This window comes from Protopterus annectens, chromosome 13.part0 (assembly GCF_019279795.1).
Source record: "Protopterus annectens isolate FY-2018-M chromosome 13.part0, PAN1.0, whole genome shotgun sequence".
NCBI lineage: Eukaryota > Metazoa > Chordata > Ceratodontiformes > Protopteridae > Protopterus > Protopterus annectens.
In genome coordinates, this window is record NC_056747.1 from 438,918,177 (window position 1) to 438,939,252 (window position 21,076).

General features: G+C 44.4%; 1 protein-coding gene across 1 annotated transcript in view; it reads left to right on the forward strand.

Annotated features, from left to right (window-relative positions):
• The window catches only part of DAPK3 (death associated protein kinase 3), a 923,922-nt gene that overhangs the window by 731,979 nt on the left and 170,867 nt on the right, over nt 1-21,076 (forward strand). Inside the window, exon 4 of the mRNA XM_044054084.1 lies at nt 16,062-16,191. Coding sequence (XP_043910019.1) covers nt 16,062-16,191 — 130 coding nt within the window. The remainder of the gene's footprint in view (nt 1-16,061; nt 16,192-21,076) is intronic.

Sequence of the window (21,076 nt, forward strand, 5' to 3'; positions counted from 1 at the left end):
GAAAGACAGGATGAAACTAGACCATATTTTTCCAGTCCTAGAGGAGACGGAAGACATAAGATTTCGATCAAACATGACGTCCCCGTGATTTTATCCTATACGCAGGATATAGACATAGTGAGGAACGTAATGCATAGTAATTGGCATATTTTAAGTACAGATGAGAAGTTGACTGGATTAGTAGGTAGAAGTCCGAGGTTTGTCAATAAGAACAGAAAGATATTAAAATGACTATTGTGTTACCCCAGTCCCAACATTACATACAGTTCTAACTTATTGTTAGGAATGCATAGGTGTGGTTCCTGTGCCTTTTGTGAGTATGTGTATGAGTCCAGGTACTTTAGACATACTGAAATCCATCGGTTATGGCAGCCTAGGGTCAACGCAGGCTGCACTACTAAAAATGCAATATATGTTGCACATTGTAAGTCTTGTTTCAGATTATACGTGGGTAAAACAAATTGACGCCTGCGAGAGAGGATGAGGGACCACATCTACTGCACAAAGAAGGGCCATGATTATAGTGCCCTTGCAAAACATACACTGCAGGCAGGAAGTGAGCATGCTTTTTTTGTTTCAAGTATTACAAGTGGTTATGGACAGTATCAGGAAGGGAGACTTCATTAATAGAACAGAGAATTCCGAATTGCAATGGATATTGAGACTGGGGGCACATAAATTTTATGGATTAAATGACCATGTTCCCTTGAAGCCTATACTAAAGTCAAGAAAGCTGAGATAAGATCTTTTTAATGCTTATTGTCCGGATTTACCAACTGTATATGATAGTGATTAGCTAATTAATTTTGGAGGGAGTTTCTTTTATTTTGATAGGTTAATGAGTTCTAATTGATTTTAACAAGCCTGTATAAGGATGCTTTGGTAGTTGTGGTAGTATGTCTGATGAAGCAGTGTGGTATCACTGCAAAAGCGCTTACATTTTGTGCAATAAACCAGGATTTGGTTTATTGGATCCGTGTGCTTCTTGCCATACATTTCCACCTTGTTTTTTGGTTTTGCTGTTGGGGATTTTGGTGGATTATTCACTGCTTGGGACTTTGTTTGTGAGAAGATATCAAAGCAAACACCCTCCAGGAAGATCATTTTCTTGGGAGCACTGCTAGACATAGCATCCCAAATGGCCTTCCTGTCCCCAGAAAAGCAGAGCTTCCTGCCTCTCTACTTTACCCAGCTGGCTTCCAGAAGTCACCTCACTGTGAGGAAGTTCCTGCAAGCCCTGGGGTACATGACATCTTGCAACCTTTTATTTCCTCTGGCCAGGCTTCACATGAGAAAACTTCAGTGGTACCTAAAGAACATTTGGTGTCAGCACTCTCAGTATCTAGAGACCTCTCTCCCTCTGATCCCATGTATAAGGGCCGAGTTTCTCTGGTGGGCAGGGGCCTGTGCCAAGAACAAGGGTCTTCCCTTCATCCTCCGCCCCACCAGCCAGACCATCACCACCAACGCTTCAGACATTGCTTGGGGAGCTCACCTATCAGGCAGGTGCTCCCAAGGTCTTTGGGATGCCCAGCACCTTCCCTTACACATCAATCAGAAAGAAATTATGGCAGTACAAAAGGCTCTGACATCCCTTCAAACCCCATATCAGGCAGGGGTTCTCCTTATAAAAACGGACAACACCACAGTAATGTGGTATATCAACAAACAGGAGGGGACCCAGTCTTACCCTCTGTTCAGGCTAGCCATGAACCTCTGGCTGACAGCTGCCTCCATAGGTCTACACCTAATTGCCCAATACCTACCAGGGGTTAACAACACCCTGGCAGACCACCTAAGCAGAAACTTACTGGACCCCCCACAAATGGCAGCTCCACAGGAAAATCTTTCTGCAAATCACTCAGGAGTGGTGACTCCGGGGCTGGATCTCTTTGCTTCGCACCTCAACAACCAGCTGCAAAAATTCTGTTAACAGGGAGTATCACGTCCTAGCATGGAAGGTGGATGCCCTGACCTTCCCCTGGAACTCCCTCTTTGTGTACGCGTTTCCTCCTCTGGCTCTTATTCCCTAGGTACTGTTCAAAATAAGGGAGGAGAGACCAAAGGCCAATCCTCATTGCTCCAGATTGGCCCAGACAGCATTAGTACCCCTTACTGCGCAGCCTGACGTTACAGCCCCCCAAGCAGCTTCCCCGGATCTCAGGCCTCTTGACCCAGGTGGAGGGGGGAGATACTGCACCCACACTTGCAGACTCTCAATCTTTCAGCATGGCTAATACTTTAAAAGCAAACAAGGGGTACCTGTTAAGCAAACAGGTCCTACACATTATCACAGAGGGCAGAAGGCCCAGCACCAGAAAATTTTACGCAGGGAAATGGAAAAGATTTTGCTCCTGGAGCCAGTCTGGGGGGGGGGGGGCAGTACCTCACATCCTTCCATCCCTGTTATCTTGATTTACCTAGTCGAGTTATTCAAAAGTGGTCTCTCCTTCTCTTCTATTAAAATCCATACCTCAGCCATTTCAGGCTGTTACGATTCAGACCTACCCCTCTTCTCTCATCCTTTGATTAAACAATTCCTCAGAGGGGCTTCTAATATCAGACCTCCCAGAAGGCCTCCTATGCCAGCCTGGGATTTGAATTATGTTTTAGAAAAACTAACCTTACCTCCTTTTGAACCTGCTGCTTCAACAGAATTGAAGTACCTCTCCTGGAAGACTGCCTTCCTACTAGCTATCACCTCAGCCAGAAGGGTTTCTGGACTTCAGGCACTTGTGGCTGTTAAGCCCTTTATCATTTTCCATGCGGACAGGGTCTCCCTGAGGACTCACCCCTCCTTTATGCCCAAGGTGGTATCTGATGTGACCCTCAACCAGCCCATACACTTACCCACCTTCTTTCCCAACCCTCAAAACAAGGGGAAAGAATTTTGCACTCGCTAGACGTACACAGACAGCTCAGATATTATCTGGACCATACTAAACCCTTCAGAAAAACAGACCAGCTGCTTGTTAGCTTTGCCCCAGGGGCAGAGGGGAAGCCCATTTCCAAATGGCTATCACAGTGTGTCCATTTCTGCTACAGACTACATGGGGACCCCCCCCAAGTCTATTTGTATCCATTCCACTAGAGCAGCCTCCACTTCCACAGTCTTCCTCAGAGGAGTCCCCACCAGGGACATCTTGGAAGCTGCCACCTGGACCACCTACCTCTTTTTTTCTAAGTCTAGGGCAGGGTTTGCTTGTGCAGTTCTGCAGGGCTTGCTGACCCATGCCTAGGGCTCTAACCTATCCTTCCACCCCTCTTCTCAGCTTTGGGAATCCTCCCACAGTTGATGTCTGCAACAGTGAAACATGAAGAACATAGTACAGTTGTGTACACTTACCATAAATTTAGATGGTCGAGTGTATTCACTGTTGCAGTCACGGTTTCCCTCCCTCCATCTCCCTTATATCCTCTCTCCCTAGGGGGACATAAGCTTCCCACAGTGGCTTTTAGCCACCAGGACCACTTTACCATATTTCCTTGTGCTTCTGATGGATTAGGGCAAGAAATACTGACATCGGCCACCTTGCTTTATAGCACTGACGACCTGATGTCAGACTACAGGCGACTGCAGCCAATGCAGAAAAACATTGAGTCTGGTATTCGGTCCGGCCGAGGGCTACCACAGCAGGGGTAACCCACAGGTGATGACTGCAACAGTGAATACACACAAACATCTACTTTCCCTAGCTACTTATTAAAGGAAGGCAAAATGAATATGGATGAGTGTTTTGTTAGGTAAAAAAAACGGTGCACACTTCACATCTCTTACTAGTATTCAAATACAAGTTTCAGTGCTGGCTACAGAATGACATCACATCTGGTCACCTGACTCTGTGGTTCCCACACTAACCTCTCACTAGAAAATGAGCCAGGATCTGGCACTGATGTGACACAATACACACACAGAACTTTAGCTCAAGTTTTTTACAGCATATGGAAACTGTAAAACAATTTCATCACTTCCACCCTTCCCGAAGAAACTAACAATCCATTCTCTGGCACCCCAGGGTAGAAATTAGTTCACCATTAAGGACAATAGAGCAGGATCCCAGCCCAGGCTTTTCACAGAAGTTGCGTCTCTGGCATCATTCAGACCTGTGAGAGAAAATCCTTATGGCCTAAAGCAAGTCAGTTAATTTCAGGCAGCTTTTCATAAGATTAGCTGGGCTGAGCTTAACCCCTTCTCTTCCAGTAATCTTAATGTCTGTACATTTCATAGGTTACAACAGTACAGTCTAACATACACATATATTTCTTTTCTGTTCAGCAGTACCCACTGTTGATACATTTTTAATACAAGTAACTTTACAAATACACTTTTAACTCGAGCATCTGTACAAATCAGTTTGGTATTCAAATGACATATAATTAATTACAAAACTCGTTAGCTATGCTGACATATGTTACGCATCCACTGCCCTACTTCCCCTGGCACACGTGGCACTACCTCACATCATCGCAGATAGACTGGTTTGTTGTCTGATGATGGCAGGGATAGAATTCCAGAATTTGGAATTGGACAGTAGTAGAATTCCAGCTTTTGGAGACATATTTTGAGCACAAGGACAGACTAGAACAGTTGTAAATTTTAGTTATGGGTTATAGGGACTGTTTTGATTTTCTGGTAATCGGTGAGGATTACAGTCAGCCAAAAATGCCAGAATTAGAGTTTTGCAATTCTCATTATTCGTAGAAATGTATATTCATGCAAAACACTTTGCACCATTAACTTTTTATATGAATGACTGCAGTGTTTAAAAACTGTCCCTAATTTTGATCCTTTGTCTCTCTCCCCAGAATTCTTAAGCAGATATTCTGAGATGTGTGCTGCTGTCTAAATGACAGCACTTACAAAGTGCTTTCCTGGTTTTCAAATTCAGTAAAACGCTTTGTACTTTTTCCCTCCTTGTTTCTGTACCTGGTAGGGCATGGAACAGATGAAGCTCCATGCATTATAAAGAATTTTGTTCAGTTCACTGCTCATAACCTTTTATTATATGTTCGAGACATGAATGCCAAGAAATTCAGTACATTAAACGAAGCATTTATGAGGATTTCCACCACATTGTTGTAGCCCTTCATTATTTCATTTAAACTTTTACAAAGTAGATTATTATTATTAGCTAGATTTAGCATGCCAGGGTAGATACTTGTTTCCTGGGTTGACCTGGAAGCTTTGGTTAGTCAGAAATATTTGGCTGGAGATTGTGAGGAAGACTGATATTACTCTACAAGGCATAACAGCTCTTATAACCCTCAGTACAGTGCTTTTAGAAGTTATATGCCCTAAATACATGGTTCTAGCATTGCATTATGCAAAAGTACAGCAACATAAATAGTAAGCTGTAGACAAACCCCTAGCATTACCATTACATTCATAGCATTGTATGTTAGGTAGTCCAATCTCACCTTCATTTTCACATATGGGTTCGGAGCCGATCCTCTGCTCGGCTTGTGGGTAAGCAGGTATCCCATGGTGCACCAGTGCAATCCCCAGATCTTGTTTGCCACGTCGACAAGTTCGGATGTGCTTCTCTTAGCTCTGGCTAAGTCTTTTTCAGTTCTTTCATTCATAAGTGGTTTTTGCATATTTACTGTTATTTAGTGTGATTATATATAGGCCTTTACCTAAATTGTCCTGTGGACTTGTTTGACCTTAGTATCCTGTGTACCAGTTAGGTGCCGTTGAGATTTTTTTGCCTAGATCGTTAGTTTTGGCATTTTTTCTCCGCTCTTAATCAACAGGGGCTCCTGTTGATTTATTTGTACTGTTTACTTGTTGATTGTTAACTTGTTGTCTTTGGCGGGGATCCGCTAAAGTTCTATTTTAGGATTGCTGTTGCAAATTTTTTTCCTGTGTGATTGAACCTGTTTGTGTCTGTGTTATATACTTGGCCTGTTTGAGTTAGAAGACCTAGTTTTCTGTTACACCGGTCTAGGCCTGTTTAACTTAGAGGACCTAGTCCTCGTGTAACTCTACTATTTGTATTTTTCGCATTTAAAAATTTTCCTGTGTGACTGAATCTTTGTGTGTCTGTGTTAAATACTTGGTCTGTTTTAGTTGGAAGACCTAGTTTACTCTTACACCGGGCTAGGCCTGTTTAACTTAGAGGACCTAGTCCTCGTGTAATTCTTCTGCAGGGCTAGGGCCGTTTTAGTTAGAGTACCTAGTCCTCTCTGGTTTTGCGTGTGTTTGCAATGTCTAAGGGTAGCAAGGAGCATAAACCCTCTGAGTTCAAAAAATGCATGAATCCTGTCGGGTGCCAGGATCCGCCACATAACACATGCACTCGGGTCACTCCACAACAAGGACAAATATGACTCTGTCATCGTCCATGTTGGTGTGAATGACCTGACATGTACCTCCTTGGACTACATGAAAAGGGACATGGAGGAGCTGTCCGATCTTGTAGCCCAGGCAGGTATGACCCTAGCCCTGAGTAGTATCCTGCCATCACCCAGAATGATACCCACAGTACAAGGACAAAATGATTGACTTCAACAATTGGCTAAGCTTCTGGTGCCATTCTAAGGGGATCCAGTATCTGTCTGCCTGCGATGACATGATCGACTAACCACGATGCTTTGCCAGAGATGGCCTGCACCTGTCGCCCCTGGGATTCCGGATACTGGCTAAGGCTCTAGCCACCCCTATAGTGCCTTTTTTAGGCAAGGTTCAAATGACAAATTCACCACCCTAACAGGTACAGGCAAGAAGAATCTGAGGGTGTTGCTACTCAATGCTAGAAGTCTAAACCTCAAAATGCACTCACTTGAGGCACTCCTTAAAATGGAGAACATCAACATCAGTGCAGTGACAGAGACCTGGTTCAAGGCTCCAGAGAGTACCACTGCATTACCAGGATATAATTCGTACCACACCTTTCGGCCACCAAACCTGGACCGAAACACTAAAGGCGGAGGCGTGTCCATATTCATTAAGGATATCCACACCTCCAGGCTAGTTGCTCAGCATAATTCATCCGAGATTATCCAAGTGCAACTAACTCTGGGCAAGACCGCAATCCAAATTGTAGCTTGCTACAAATCCCCCACCATGCCCCAGGATTCCCATTCCTCATTTCTTAATACACTGGAAAATATTAGGGTACAACCTAACACCCTAATAATGGGCGATTTCAACTATCTCACCATTAACTGGGAAAACTACTTATGTACCAACTCTTGTGCTGAACGTTTTCTGGAATTCATGAATTCCAATGCCATGGATCAACTTATCCACACCCCTACCAGGGGCAGCAATATCCTAGACCTGGTTATTACCAACATGGGCAACCGGTGCTCCACACCAGAGGTCAATTCCTCATTGGTCAGATCTGACCACAAGCTAATCACCCTAGACATCCACATCCCTCCCCTAACCCCCATTAAGGAAACCACAGTAAAAAATTTCTCCAAAGCCAACTTCACGCTTCTTAAGACAGAAGTGGCAAACTTCACAACACCCATGCTGATGGACAATAGAGGTATGACTGCTGAATCCTACACGAATGCACTTTATAAGCACTTACACGAGTGCATGGATCATGCAATCCCTAACAGAACCAAGATGCTGTCCTCCAAAAAAAGGAAGCCAATCTGGTGGTCCCCTGCCATAAACAAACTCTACAACAAAAGAAAGAAACTGTTGCAAAAAAGAGTAAAATCCCATGATTGGAGAAACTCCCTGGTCAGCCTCAGTAAAAGGCTGTGATCCCTCATAAAATCCTCCAAAGCTAGTTATGAAAACAAAATCGCCACTGACTCTAAAGACAACCACAACGCATTCTATAGCTATGTCAAGAATCTCAATGGCAACACTCAGATCTGCTCTGAGTTACAGCACAATGGCACTAAATATACAGAACCAACTGATATTGCCAACATCCAGGCAAATAGGTTCAGTGCTAACTTTACCCCCCCTGTCATCCCCTAAAGGGCCCATCTCTATACCAGAAGAATGCAAAGTTCCTGTAATCACGGCTGCACATGTAAAAAACACACTATCCAAAGCCAAGAACACAGCATCCATGGGACCTGATGACATCCCAGGCTGTGTTCTACATGAACTACAGAATGAACTGGCACCTCACCTAAGTACCATGTTCAATCATAGCCTCACCTCAGGCTATGTGCCCACTGAATGGCGCACAGTGACAGTTATCCCACTCCACAAAGGGGGAGCCACCACAGACCCCGGAAACTACTGCCCCATTAGCCTAACGAGCCTGGTCTGCAAGGCTATGGAACGTATCGTCATGGAACTTATAAACAATGACATTGGTAATCTCCAAACTCAGGACCCCACCCAGTTCGGGTTTTTAAAAGGCAGATCATGTCTCCTAAACCTGATAGACTTCTTTGAAGCAGTCACCAAAGCTGTAGATGAGGGTAAGGTGGTTCACACAGCCTATCTAGATCTCGCCAAGGCTTTCGACACCATCCCCCACTCTGGAATTATAGATAAACTCACTAAACTAATCCCTATGTCACAAGATGGGTTGCCAACTGGCTCACTGACAGAACCCACACTGTGAAAGTAGCAGACTCCAAATCCAACTTCAGACCAGTGACAAGTGGAGTACCACAGGGTTCAGTCCTGGGTCGTCTCCTGTTTGGTATCTACTTCTCTGAAGTACAGGCCAACACAGAAGGTCTTTGGCTAATGAAGTTCGCAGATGACTGCAAACTAAGAGCCATAATCAAAACTCCAAAAGATGTGGACATCCTACAAAAGGGCCTCGCTGAGACAGATGCCTGGTGTCAAAGCCACGGCCTCAAGCTCAATGCCAAAATGTGCATTGTCATCCCTTTTGGTAAAAACTCAGTCCCATGAACTACCTCATAGGTGGTAGTCTACTTAACACAGAAAGTGTGATAAGAGACCTTGGGACACAGGTGGGACAGTAGTCTCTCCTTTGATAATCACATCGCCACAGTAGTCAGGAAATCCTTCTACGTGGCACACCTCATCACAAAAGGTTTCTCATCCAGGAAAAAAGAGATCATTGTTCCTCTCTAGTCATCACTCATTAGACCCATTATAGAGTACAATGCCCCCTTTTGGTATGTACCTCACAAGACATCTACAACAACTGGAAAGGCCACAGAAATACCTCACAAAGAGGATTACCGGCCTCAAACAGATGCCCTATGCAGACCGTCTCAAAAAACTGCAGCTTTACTCCGTTGCATATTGCCTACTCAGAGGCGATCTCTGCCTAACACACAAAGCTATGTCAAACCCAGAGCTTTTAGACATGTTCCACTTAAAGAAATCCCAATCCCTACGAGCCACACGGTCTAGGGACCTAAATGTTGTCACCACAATAAACAGAACACGCTGGAGGGATAGATTCCTGTCCCAGAGACTTCCCATACTCTGGAACAAACTGCCTATCTATATCAAACAAAGCTCCTCATTAGCGCTCTTCAAGAAAAATCTTGATGATTCGATGGGAGATAGGAAATTCACCCCACGGATCACTTCTGTGGCTCTGCTCGACAGTGGCACAGGAAAATAATTTCCTTGGGTGGCGAACGCCAGGGTACCTTTGGCTAGGCTTACATAGGCCCTAGGGCCAATAGCCTAGTTACCTACCTATGAACCTAAATGCTCCCAGAAAATGTCATTAACGGATGGCCACAGTGGCTGTGTCTACTGCTTGGGAGCCATCCATTTGCAGGAATCATGCTTGTTCTGTCATGCTTTCTCTCCTAGAGTGTTGCAGGAGAGAAAGAACAAGCTGATACTCAGGGGTCTTCTAAAACCAACCTTTGAAGAAGCCTTATCTAATTCGTCGGCTTCTTCTTCCAAGTCTACAAAATCCAGATCTGACTCCAAATCTAAAGCTTCAAAACGGCCTTCTCTGGTATCTCGGAGCCGCCCTCCAAATTACCAAAATCTGCCTCCTTGACTTCTTAGTATTCGGAGCCTAAGGAGAGCACCATGGTATCAGAGTCGGTCACAGGTACTTCGGTGCCGACTTCTGAATCTTTGGAAATAGCAGTTGACTCTACTGCTCAGAGCCAGTCTGTAGAATCCCTACTGGTCTCCTTGCTAATCAAGTCTCCAGTGCCTGCTAGGTCGAGATCCCCTACTTTATCTTCCAGATCTTGCAGGAGCCTTTCAGAAGAAGATGTGGAGAGGGGTAGTACTGAGACTCCTGAAGTAGTCTGCTCTTCCTAAATTTTTGTTGGCTCTGACCCAGTCGACTCCGGAGCTACACGAGCCAGTTTTGCCCTCTTCTGTGATTCCTCCTCCGAGCCATGTTGGCCTTTCGGAGCCAGAGTGCTTCTTACCAACAGAGGAACCCTCGGTTCCAGCTTAGCTTGCTGCTTCATTGGAGCAGAGTTTGGCTCCAACACACTCGGCTCTGTCTGTCGTGTCCAGGGACCGAAGCTCTTCTGTCGGCGCCGATGGGGAGGGTTTGAATCGATCTTCGGTTCCGACCCTTCCTCTCGGTGCTTCCGCCAGGGTGAGCTCGGACCCTGCATCTATCTTGGAGCCGATGGCTCTGGCTCCAGCTCCAACCTTTATCTCTTCGGAGCGGGGGAGGTCTTCGGAGCTGGAGAGGTCGACTTTTGAGGTAATGAGGATCATGCTGTCCCAGTCTACAGCCCCTGCCAGTGGTACAAGCTCTCTTCCCCCCAGGGTTCCCACTTCAGTCTCAGTACCTCCTCTCTCCAGAGACAGCAGATACCCGCAGCCTCAGGAGCCACCGGCTGGTGGTCCCCACTCTTCCGAGGCTTCACCAGAAGGTCCCTTCGAGGAGCCCCCTCGGAAGAGGGTATGCAAGAGGAAGCATATTGATTCCCAGGATGAGTCTCTGACATCGGACACTGACCTCGAGGAGTCTGAAGGGTCCCCCAAGTCATCCTCTGATGATGTCTCCTTTGTGGCCATCCTGGAGATCCTTTAACAGAGATGCAACTGGCCCACTGTCAACCCTTCTGATGAGGAGTTGGTGTACCTGAAGGCTTTCGGGTCTCAGCCTTCTGCCTCTTGGGTGTCTCCACCTTTCGACGAACTAATGGATCTGGTTTGTCGGAAGGTGTGGGATACTCCCAATGCCGTGGAGCCAGTTCCCAGGAGACCAAATAAGTTCCTGTCTGCCCCTCCTGGAAAAGAGTTCTTGCCTAAGGGTGTTCCCTTAGATGCCATGGTGATGGCGGTGGCCACGAAGAAGGAGTTGGAGACTTCTTCCCTCTGTTCATCCGCCAAACAAGAAGTCTCGACAGATGGACAGGTTTGGGAAGCATGTATTTAGTTCAGCGGCATTTACACTCAGAGGGATATCCTCAAGGAGTTAGGAGATACCATAAAGGGTGCTTGTCTTGAGGGAGTCCCTGGTAGGATCTCTGCTCAGTTATCCACCCTAAATTCTGCAGTTAACTCCTCCATGCGGCTGATGGAGCGAGCAGAGCAGCGGGTTCAGGAGTTGTCCTTAGGCGCCACTCCTGGATGCGCTTGTGTAATTTGGCAGAGCCTTTCAAGCCCACCTTCACCAATGCCCCGTTTGATGGTTCCTCCTTGTTTGGTCCCAAGGTGAAAGAAACACTCACTCAGTGTGAGCAGGAAGGAAAGACTCTCTCTGCCGTGGGAGTCTGTTTCACCGTTCCCTCTCAACCATACCTCAAAGGTCAAAGGGGAGGTAAAATGTGGTTCAAAAAGTCCCAGAGGGTCTTTCCGGACACACAGAGTGAATCCTCCTTCAGAGGCAGAGGAGGAGGAAATGGTAGACGTCTCCCTAGAGGCAGGGGCGGTCCGCAATACCAGCAAGGCCGTGATTCCTTTTGAGGGCAGCCTTATCAGCGCTCCTGATGTGGGGCCCGACTGCGTTTCTCTGGGAGCCAGTCAGGGGTCGGATCTCTTTGTATTCAGAAGCCTGGCTAAATATCATCCAAGACAAGTGGGTACAAAGAGTTGTTACCAGAGGCTATATCATACCCTTTTCCCTTCCACCGTTTTTTCCCAAAAAGATCCCAGATATTCCACCCAATCACAGGGATCAGGCAACTGTGGAGATCAACAAGTTGCTCTTAAAAAGAGTCATTCAGCCCATCCCAGCAAACCAGACAAGATCTGGAACTTACCCCAGGTTCTTTTTAGTCCCAAAACGAACCGGAGACTGGAGGCTAATTTTGGACCTCAGCAGATTAAACTAATCCGTGAAGGACAAGTTTCAGATGGTCACACTGCAGTTGATACTCCCATTGTTAGGGAAAGACTATTGGATGTGCTCTCTGGATCTCCAAGAAGCCTTCTTCTTTTTTTGGCTTTTCCTGGTTAGGGGTCGCCACAGTGGATCACGTGCCCGCTCATGATTGGCAGTGGAGTTTTACAGTGTCGAGTTGGCAACCCGGTGCCCAACCTTCCACAGAAGGCACACGCACACATTCACACCTAGGGCCAATTTAGAGTGTCCAATCCACCTACAGCATGTCTTTGGGATGTGGAGGAAACCGGAGCACCCGGAGGAAACCCAGCAAACCAGACAAGATCTGGAACTTACCCCAGGTTCTTTTTAGTCCCAAAACGAACCGGAGACTGGAGGCCAATTTTGGACCTCAGCAGATTAAACTAATCCGTGAAGGACAAGTTTCAGATGGTCACACTGCAGTTGATACTCCCATTGTTAGGGAAAGACTATTGGATGTGCTCTCTGGATCTCCAAGAAGCCTTCTTCTTTTTTTGGCTTTTCCTGGTTAGGGGTCGCCACAGTGGATCACGTGCCCGCTCATGATTGGCAGTGGAGTTTTACAGTGTCGAGTTGGCAACCCGGTGCCCAACCTTCCACAGAAGGCACACGCAGACACTCACACCTAGGGCCAATTTAGAGTGTCCAATCCACCTACAGCATGTCTTTGGGATGTGGAGGAAACCGGAGCACCCGGAGGAAACCCACGCGACCACAGGGAGGACATGCAGACTCCGCACAGAAGGCACCCCAGCCGAGGATCGAACCGGAGAACCTCTTGCTGTGAGGTGGCAACGCTAACCGCTGCACCACCGTGGCCGCCCATCTCCAAGATGCCTACTACCATATAAAAGTGGACAAGGCGTCAAGGAGATATCTGCGCTTCCGGCTGGGAACCAGTCATTATCAGTTTCGTGCTCTGCCCTTTGGTCTCACCACAACCCCTAGGGTGTTCACCAAATGCATGGCAGTAGTGACAGCTCACTTGAGACGTCAGGGATTCCAGGTGTTTCCGTATTTGGACGACTGGCTCCTGACCGCCCCCACCTGGCATCTACTCATACAAAACAAGGACGCCACCATTCAACTTTGTGCTCAACTAGGGATCTCCATAAACTGGGAAAAATCTGCATTACTGCCCTCGCAATCTGTGATTTTTATAGGCGCAGAGGTAGAGACAGTAGATATGACAGATCGTCTCCCCACCAAAAGAGCACAAAACCTCATCTCACAAGTTCAGTGTCGTCTTCTGCTTCGGAAGGTCAAAGCAAAATGGATTCTTCAACTTCTCGGTACGATGGTCTCAACCATTCTGTTTATACCTTTAGCCAGGTTGCACATGAGAATTCTCCAATGGCTCCTTTTTTCCCAGTGGTCATTCCAGTATCTAACGCTGAGTCACCCTATCCTGCTGATGGAATCATGCAAAAAGGACCTTCATTGGTGGATAGCCCCCAACAACTTGTTCACGGGAGCTCCCTTTGTGCCTGCCCAACCCGTTGCCACTGTGACCACGGATGTCTCCCAGGTCAGGTGGGGGAGAAATTTATCTTGGCAGGACTGTCCACAGCACATGGCAAGAACACGAGTCTCATCTGCATATCAGTGTTCTGGAGATGAGGGGGGTGCTTCTGGCTTTGCAAGCACTTCAGGTCCTTCTTCCTCTAGAAACAGTTGCAATACAATCGGATAAAATGTCGGTTGTGTGGTATATCAACAAACAGGGCGGTACCAGATCTTACCCACTATGTCGAGAGGCCATGCGAGTTTGGGAATGGGCGATTTTTTTCCCAGCGCTTTCTGGTGGCAACGCGCATTCCGGGAACAACCAACGTGATAACCGACATGCTAAGCCGGGTAATCTTTCTGCCTCACAAGTTGTCTCTGAAACGGGAAATAGTGGAACAGATTTTCCGAGGATGGAGACAGCCTTGCTGCGACCTTTTTGCCAGCCCAGTCAATGCAAGTGCAGCAGCTATTTTTCCCTAATTCCCCCTCTGGTGGAAACACCCAGAGATGCTCTTGTCCACGATTGGCCCATGGGAATTCTATATGCCTTTCCTCTATTCCGTCTTATTCCCAAAGTGATTCAGAAAGCCAATCGGCTGGGAAGTAAGTTGATCCTCATTGCTCCTTACTGGCCTCATCAGGTCTGGTTCCCCTTCCTCGAGCCTCCTCTCCTGGACGATCCTTGGATTCTGGACCCAGTTCCAGATCTATTGACCCACATGTCGGGTTCTCTACATCCCGCTCTCCACACCCTCAAATTGACAGCATGGCTGCTCCAGTTCCATCTGTAGTCAGGCTTCATGATGTCTCTTCCTCAGTGTCACATATTCTCTTATCCTCGCATAAACCCTCAACCAGAAGACTGTATGACAGTAAATGGAAAAGGTTTTCTATTTGGGCACAGAAAATGAACGTGGATCCTTACACCGCTCCTGTTCCCGTGATTCTGGAATTCCTTTCAGAGCTTTTTCAACAGGGATCTGCCGCGGCCACCATCGAAGTACAGTTGGCGGCAATCTCTCATTTTTATTTAGGGTCCCCAAATGCCAACCTTGTGTTTCATAAGCTATGCAAGACTTTTTTGAGAGGAGCCACTTTACTGAGACCACCATCACAAGAACCTGTGGCTTCTTGGGATTTAAATTTTGTGTTGTCCAAATTTGCATCCCCTCCCTTTGAACCTTCTCACTCATCTTCTTTAAAATATTTGTCTTGGAAGACTGTGTTTTTAGTAGCTGTTACGTCAGCCAGACATGTTTCTGAGCTACAAGCCCTGTCTATTAAGCCACTTATTTAATATTTCATAAAGACAGGGTATCTTTGTGTACCAATCCCTCGTTTGTTCCCAAAATTTGTTCTACTGCTACCTTAAATCAGTCCATTGAGCTCCCAGTTTTCTTTCCCAATCGTGGTAATGCAGCTGAATATCGTTTCCACGAGCTGGACGTTCATAGACAGCTATGCTTTTATTTGCAACGGACCAAAGAATTTCGGAAGTCAGACCAGTTATTCATTTCCTTTTCCAACTCCAAATTGGGCTTACCAGTTTCTAAGGTGACATTCTCTAATTGGATTTCTAGTTGCATAGCCTTCATCTACAGTGCGGAGAGCAGACAGTTACCCCACAGGATCAAGGCTCACTCTACCAGGTCTCTGTCTACCTCTGCAGCCTTTCAAGCCAGGGTACCACTTGATCATATTTGTGCAGCAGCTATGTGGGCTACCCCTCACACCTTTATTACTCATTATAAGTTGGATTTGGCATCCAGGGGTAGAGCATCCTTTAGCTCCATGGTGCTCAGGAGTATTTTCCAATGAGCCACCCAAGATTAAGGCACTAGAGACGCTGTCCCATATGTAAAAATGAAGGTGAGATTGGACTACCTAACATAAAGAAGTTATGTACTCACCATAATGTTCCATGTTGGTAGTCCATCTCACCCTTCATTTTTGCCAACCCGCCCTCCTGCCCCCATCCTGGAAGATCTGGAGGTAATAATTTGATTCTCTTGGTTGGTGACCCTTTAGTATTGGCTTGTTGGCTAGGGGTTTTTCTGTTTCTAGCGAGCAGCAAACAAGATCTGGGGATTGCACTGGTGCACCATAGGATACCTGCTTAGCCACGAGCCAACCAGAAGTCTTCGAGCTTGAAAATCGGCTGAGTCGGAGCCGAGGATCGGCTCCGAACCCATATGTAATAATGAAAGGTGAGATGGATTACCAACATGGAACATTATGGTGAGTACATAACGTCTTTATTAATCTCATGACAAGAATATGCTGTTGTTCATGTAAATACACTTTCTTTTGGTATATTTGTAACAAATTTCCTCTCCTTTACAGCCCGAAAACATCATGCTTTTAGACAAAAATGTCCCTAATCCACGCATTAAGCTGATTGACTTTGGAATTGCACACAAAATAGATGAAGGGACAGAGTTCAAAAATATTTTTGGCACACCTGAGTTTGTGGGTAAGTAGATTAACTATTTATGTGACTGTTCTGTGCCTTTTGCTGCAATTTTCAGTAGCAAGTGTGCTTTATTTGAAAGTTGTTCGAATTTTAATTGTCAGACTCGCAAATTAAATTTCAGTCAAGAAGCTTAACTGCTATTAACTCATGCTGGCTTTTTCTAGTATCGATGTAACTACCAAGATAATTTCTGAAGGAAGTTAATAGCTGACTGACTTATTGTAAGGGATGTTTTATTCCACATTCTTGGGAAGTGTTATATATCTGGCCATGCTTTTGTGTCTGTTATTGATTAATTATTTAATTTTAATAATCTGTTCTGGTGTCTGTTTCTCCTTAGTGGTGCATTCCAAACACTGACTTTCAAAGAATTTTGATCTGTTTGCTGATCATAAATTTTGTTACATGTTTGAGACCATCCAGGGGTCACCTGAGAGTAGCTTGTAATAAATGGAATGCGATGACAATTTTGTAAAGCCTTTCTGCATTGTTCATGTTTTCTAGTCCTGACGTTTTTTCTGGTAAGGAATTGTACCTCTTCAAGTTGTTTAAAGTGGCTTTGTTAAAGGCTATCAAATTCAACACTGTATTCAATAATGGGTCTGATCAGGTATGAAATAGTACAGTCCTGAAATTGCTAAACTTTAGAACTAGATGGGCTACAGAATATACTTTGTTGATTTTGGTAGATATACACTAGTCAGATTTTAATTTTATATAATTTGCTGTGAGATTATTTTGTGTTCAAGAAAAGTTTAAATTGTTGCCTACCATAGTCTTTAGAACTTTAACAGTGGTGTTCTTTTCTGTGATTTGACCCCTTTTTTGTAGTTAGTTTGTATTCTTTTTGTCATGTGTCATGATGCTACATTTACTGACATTAAAGGTAAGGTCATAATCTGTGACATTTTTTGACAATCTGTGTGAATTTTGTCATCTTTTATAGTAGTAGTTTTTGTGGTTTTACTTAAGAGAAGTACCACACAACAAATGTTTATGTGGCTTTGGGCATTTTCACGGTGATTGTCATTATGGCTGCTTTTTGATTGACAGGCCCTTTCAACAATATAAACAGTATAAATGGCGTAAAATGTGAAAGTGTAGGTAAAATTTTTACCAGAAATTCAGCAGTTGTGCAAACTTAAAAATAATCTTTTCATTCACTGTGAGTCATTAATTCTGTGGATATTTTTTTTATTGTAGAGAGGGAATTGACAAGAGAGACTTTTTTTAACTAAAACACTTCAGCAGCTGTTTTAGGATACTTTTAGCTGCCCAGAAACAGTCTTCCTCATCTTCAGACTTGCCTCCTCCAAAGGTATGTAGGAAAGTTGCATGCAAGCAGCAGCGCATTGATTCCTCTTCAAAAGTCTTCACAGATGCTTAGACCAATGAGAAGGGATGTGTCTTTACTGTGTCCCCTCCTGATAATCACAGTTTCGGGTAGGTTCTGGAGATGAACCATCAGAGATGGGGCTGCCCAACTAACTCCATGTGCTTCTCGTAGTGGACACTGTAGATTGAATTTCTGGTCTGCTCATTAGCCTTCCTTGGATGGTCTCCCCTCCTTTCACAAACTGGCTTTCCAATGCTGTCTTGTGTGCACATAGCCAAGGTTAAAAAAAAGTCAGACTGGTCTGTGTGTCTTCCTAGAAATTTTATTTTGTGTTTGAAGTCTCCTAAAGTGGGTGTTGTTAGTGTTGGCAGCCACCCTAAAGAAGGTGGCTACACTCTAGAGCCCTGCAATCCATCCACCAGATGAATCATTTAAAGCATTAGATTGATTCGCGGATTATGTATGCGCATCCTCCATATTTCTTTGAGGATGCTTAATTTACGTTGTATACATTTTGTAATTTTGAAGACATGTTAGGCAAAGTGTGTCAGACAGTTACCTGATGGACTGCTAAAGACAAGCTCTCATCCCAGTTGGCAGTGATTTCTACTATGACCGCCTGATGTGAATAGAGTAGCTTATAATGCTCCAGAAGACTTTTATATTTTTGTTTACAGGAAGAGAGTCTCATTTCAGCCACAGTCTTGAAGCACTTTCTGGTTAAGTGGCTTGATTATAGAAAGAAATCAAATTGTGGACTACAGTATGAAACTCATTAGAGACTGCCTAATGGTCTTAATCTTATGTGTTAATTGCCAGAGGCTAGTCCTTTATACAAACTGCCAGACTGAGCTGACAAGGTCATGGGATCTGGCATAGTTATTTTCCAGCACTAGTGGATTAAAATGACCTTTATGGATGTACCATTTCAAGGACCAGTTTTGCTGGTACAGAAAGTAACAGTATATAGAGAGAATATGGAAATGAGGGCAAAACTCTCACTGTGCTTACTTGTAACTAGTCCTAAGTTCTTACCCTTAACTACTCCTCTTCCTTGCCTATAACCACTGGTGCACGTAAAGCTCAGTTTTGGGTCGTCTCCTGTTTAACATCTTCATTAATAATATGCATAAGTCTATCAATCACAACACACTCCTCCAATATTCAGATTATTCTACATTAATCTGCTTCAGACTTTTAGGTATCTTCACGCTCTAACCAAAGATAGCCTTACCCATCAAGGGAAAAAAATGGGTTATACCACCTCAACTACTACTAAATGCAAAAAAAAAAACAGACAATCTCTTTGCACCCCCATTCAATTGTGACACACAACATACTTGAACATACTTTCAAATTTGGTTACTGAATATCATCATCATTGATCTTGGAGCACACACCAAATTACTTGGAGTCGTTGTCCAACAGCTGGCATTTGATCAGCATGTCAACTACATCGTCAGTAAACCCAACAAGAAACCTGGAATACTATACAAGATTGAACTTTGCTTCACTGAACACCCTTAACTACTGCTTGCACACTTCTGTTTAGTGTATACCGTCCCAATAGAAACTGATATCAGATTTACCCTGCTCAACAAATTACAGGTAACCTGCAACAAGATAGCTAAATCTGCCACTAACTTACAAAGCAATACCCACCACTGTAATGTACTAAAAAAGCTAGAGTGGCTAGAATTACCCCATCTACTGATCCTGCTCATAACTCGGAATAGCTTGTCTGTTTCTTATATAAGTAAATTAAATGTTCCACCTATAGTAATCTGCTTCAAAAATGCAACCCACATAGGAAATCTAAGTTTGCTAAGTCAAAACCGATTAGTTACACCCCAAAATCCAGAAAATATCATAAGTACATACTCTGCTCATACTGCAAAAAAAAAAAAAAATTGGAATTCACTTCTTACCTAGTTTGAATTTGAAGCTGATACCAAACTGTTCAAAAGTCCACTCAGACAATACCTGACTTCCAAATGAACATGTCTATGTTATTGAGTCCCTCTGTCCTACTTAAGTTACTGCCATTTACCCATTCCATTGTTGATTACCATACAATATATTTTTCAACTCAATAATCACATTACTTATCTCTCACCAGATATCCCTTATCCTCCATGATTCTGTCTTATCCATCTCAGCCCTCTGCCCTCATCTAACCTCCTCGTCCTGTCAAACTTCTCTTTCTATACCACCACATATGTCTCTTCCACTTGGACTTTAGCTTGCCTATCTCAAGCCTTTCCCCTCCTTTTTCATCCATTCACCTTGACTTTAACTCTGTGTAGCTCTTTTAATCCTTTTCTCTCAATTCCCCAATCTCTCCCCAATAATCCATTTTCTTTCTTTTTTTTTGTTCACCTGTCTTCTCAGTTTTATCTGACATTTCCAGTGTTGTCTGTTTTTGTCCAGTTCAACCATGGGTTGCGGGATCTGACCTCAGCACCGATCCTGAAGCGCTTTGGTTCCAGGGATTTGACTCCTACACTACCCGTAATTCCCTGAACTACACCTCAATATCTCAGATCTCGATTGCCGCCTTAAGAATTCGGTCATGTCATAGAGGGCTCAATGTTTTAATATCCTCTGTAATGGGCTTCTGGTTAATATTGCTGTTATCCCTTCTCCTCCTTCTACCAAGAGAAATTGTCTCTCTCCAGTTACTTTTATAACAATTAGTATAGTTTGTAGCTCTTAGTGTTAGGTAGTTTAGAGGATAGAGTTTTTTTTTTCACTTACTAGTTGATGTGTTTATTTATAGTTAGATAGTTATATGTAATAAGTAGAGAGTTGATTAGATTTATATCTTTGCATATCTTGTGGTTTTGGTCCCTAGCTGACAGAAGTTTTTTGCTTGAATAATTTTTTTGTCAGTATGTGTATGTTTACCTTTTACAAGGTCCTAGTAAGGACTGATGGATTGGGATTTAAAAAAAATGTATGGAGTGAAGTTGCAAGCTGCCTTCCCTGGACCCACAATCCTTGTGTGTGTACTGTTTGGGTGCTGCTTCTCTTGACACACAGTGCCAAGCCTGCACCTCTTTTAGCTCCTGGGCTGTTCAAACTAGGAGGAAGAAATTGACTGAGAAAGGCCTCCTCCTACCTCAGACAAGGTCTACCATGCCTTCCAATTTCCTGCTGCCTTTTCTCCTGCAGGTAAAGATGAGATCGAAGGACAGGTAGAAAGAAGGAAGAAGAGAAAGAAGTCGATAAAATGAACAAAAAAGCCAAAGACAAGGAGAAGATTAAGGAAAAGGAGAAATCAGACTCTGAGACATCCTGTAAGTGCTCCCCGCCCCTTTAGATCCAACTGTCTTGTCCAGTTCAGATCCCAAGATACTGTGCTGTTCAGAGCCAACAGTTCCTCGGATCTGACCATCACCTCCTCAGTCCTGATCATCCCTGGATCCAGTGAGTCCCAGGCTACACTCCCATATCCTTCAAGAAAGGAGATACTCAAGACTGTCTTCGGTGGCATAGCTGACCGGATCATCAAGAACCCTGACTGAGCAAAATGTTGATAGGATGATG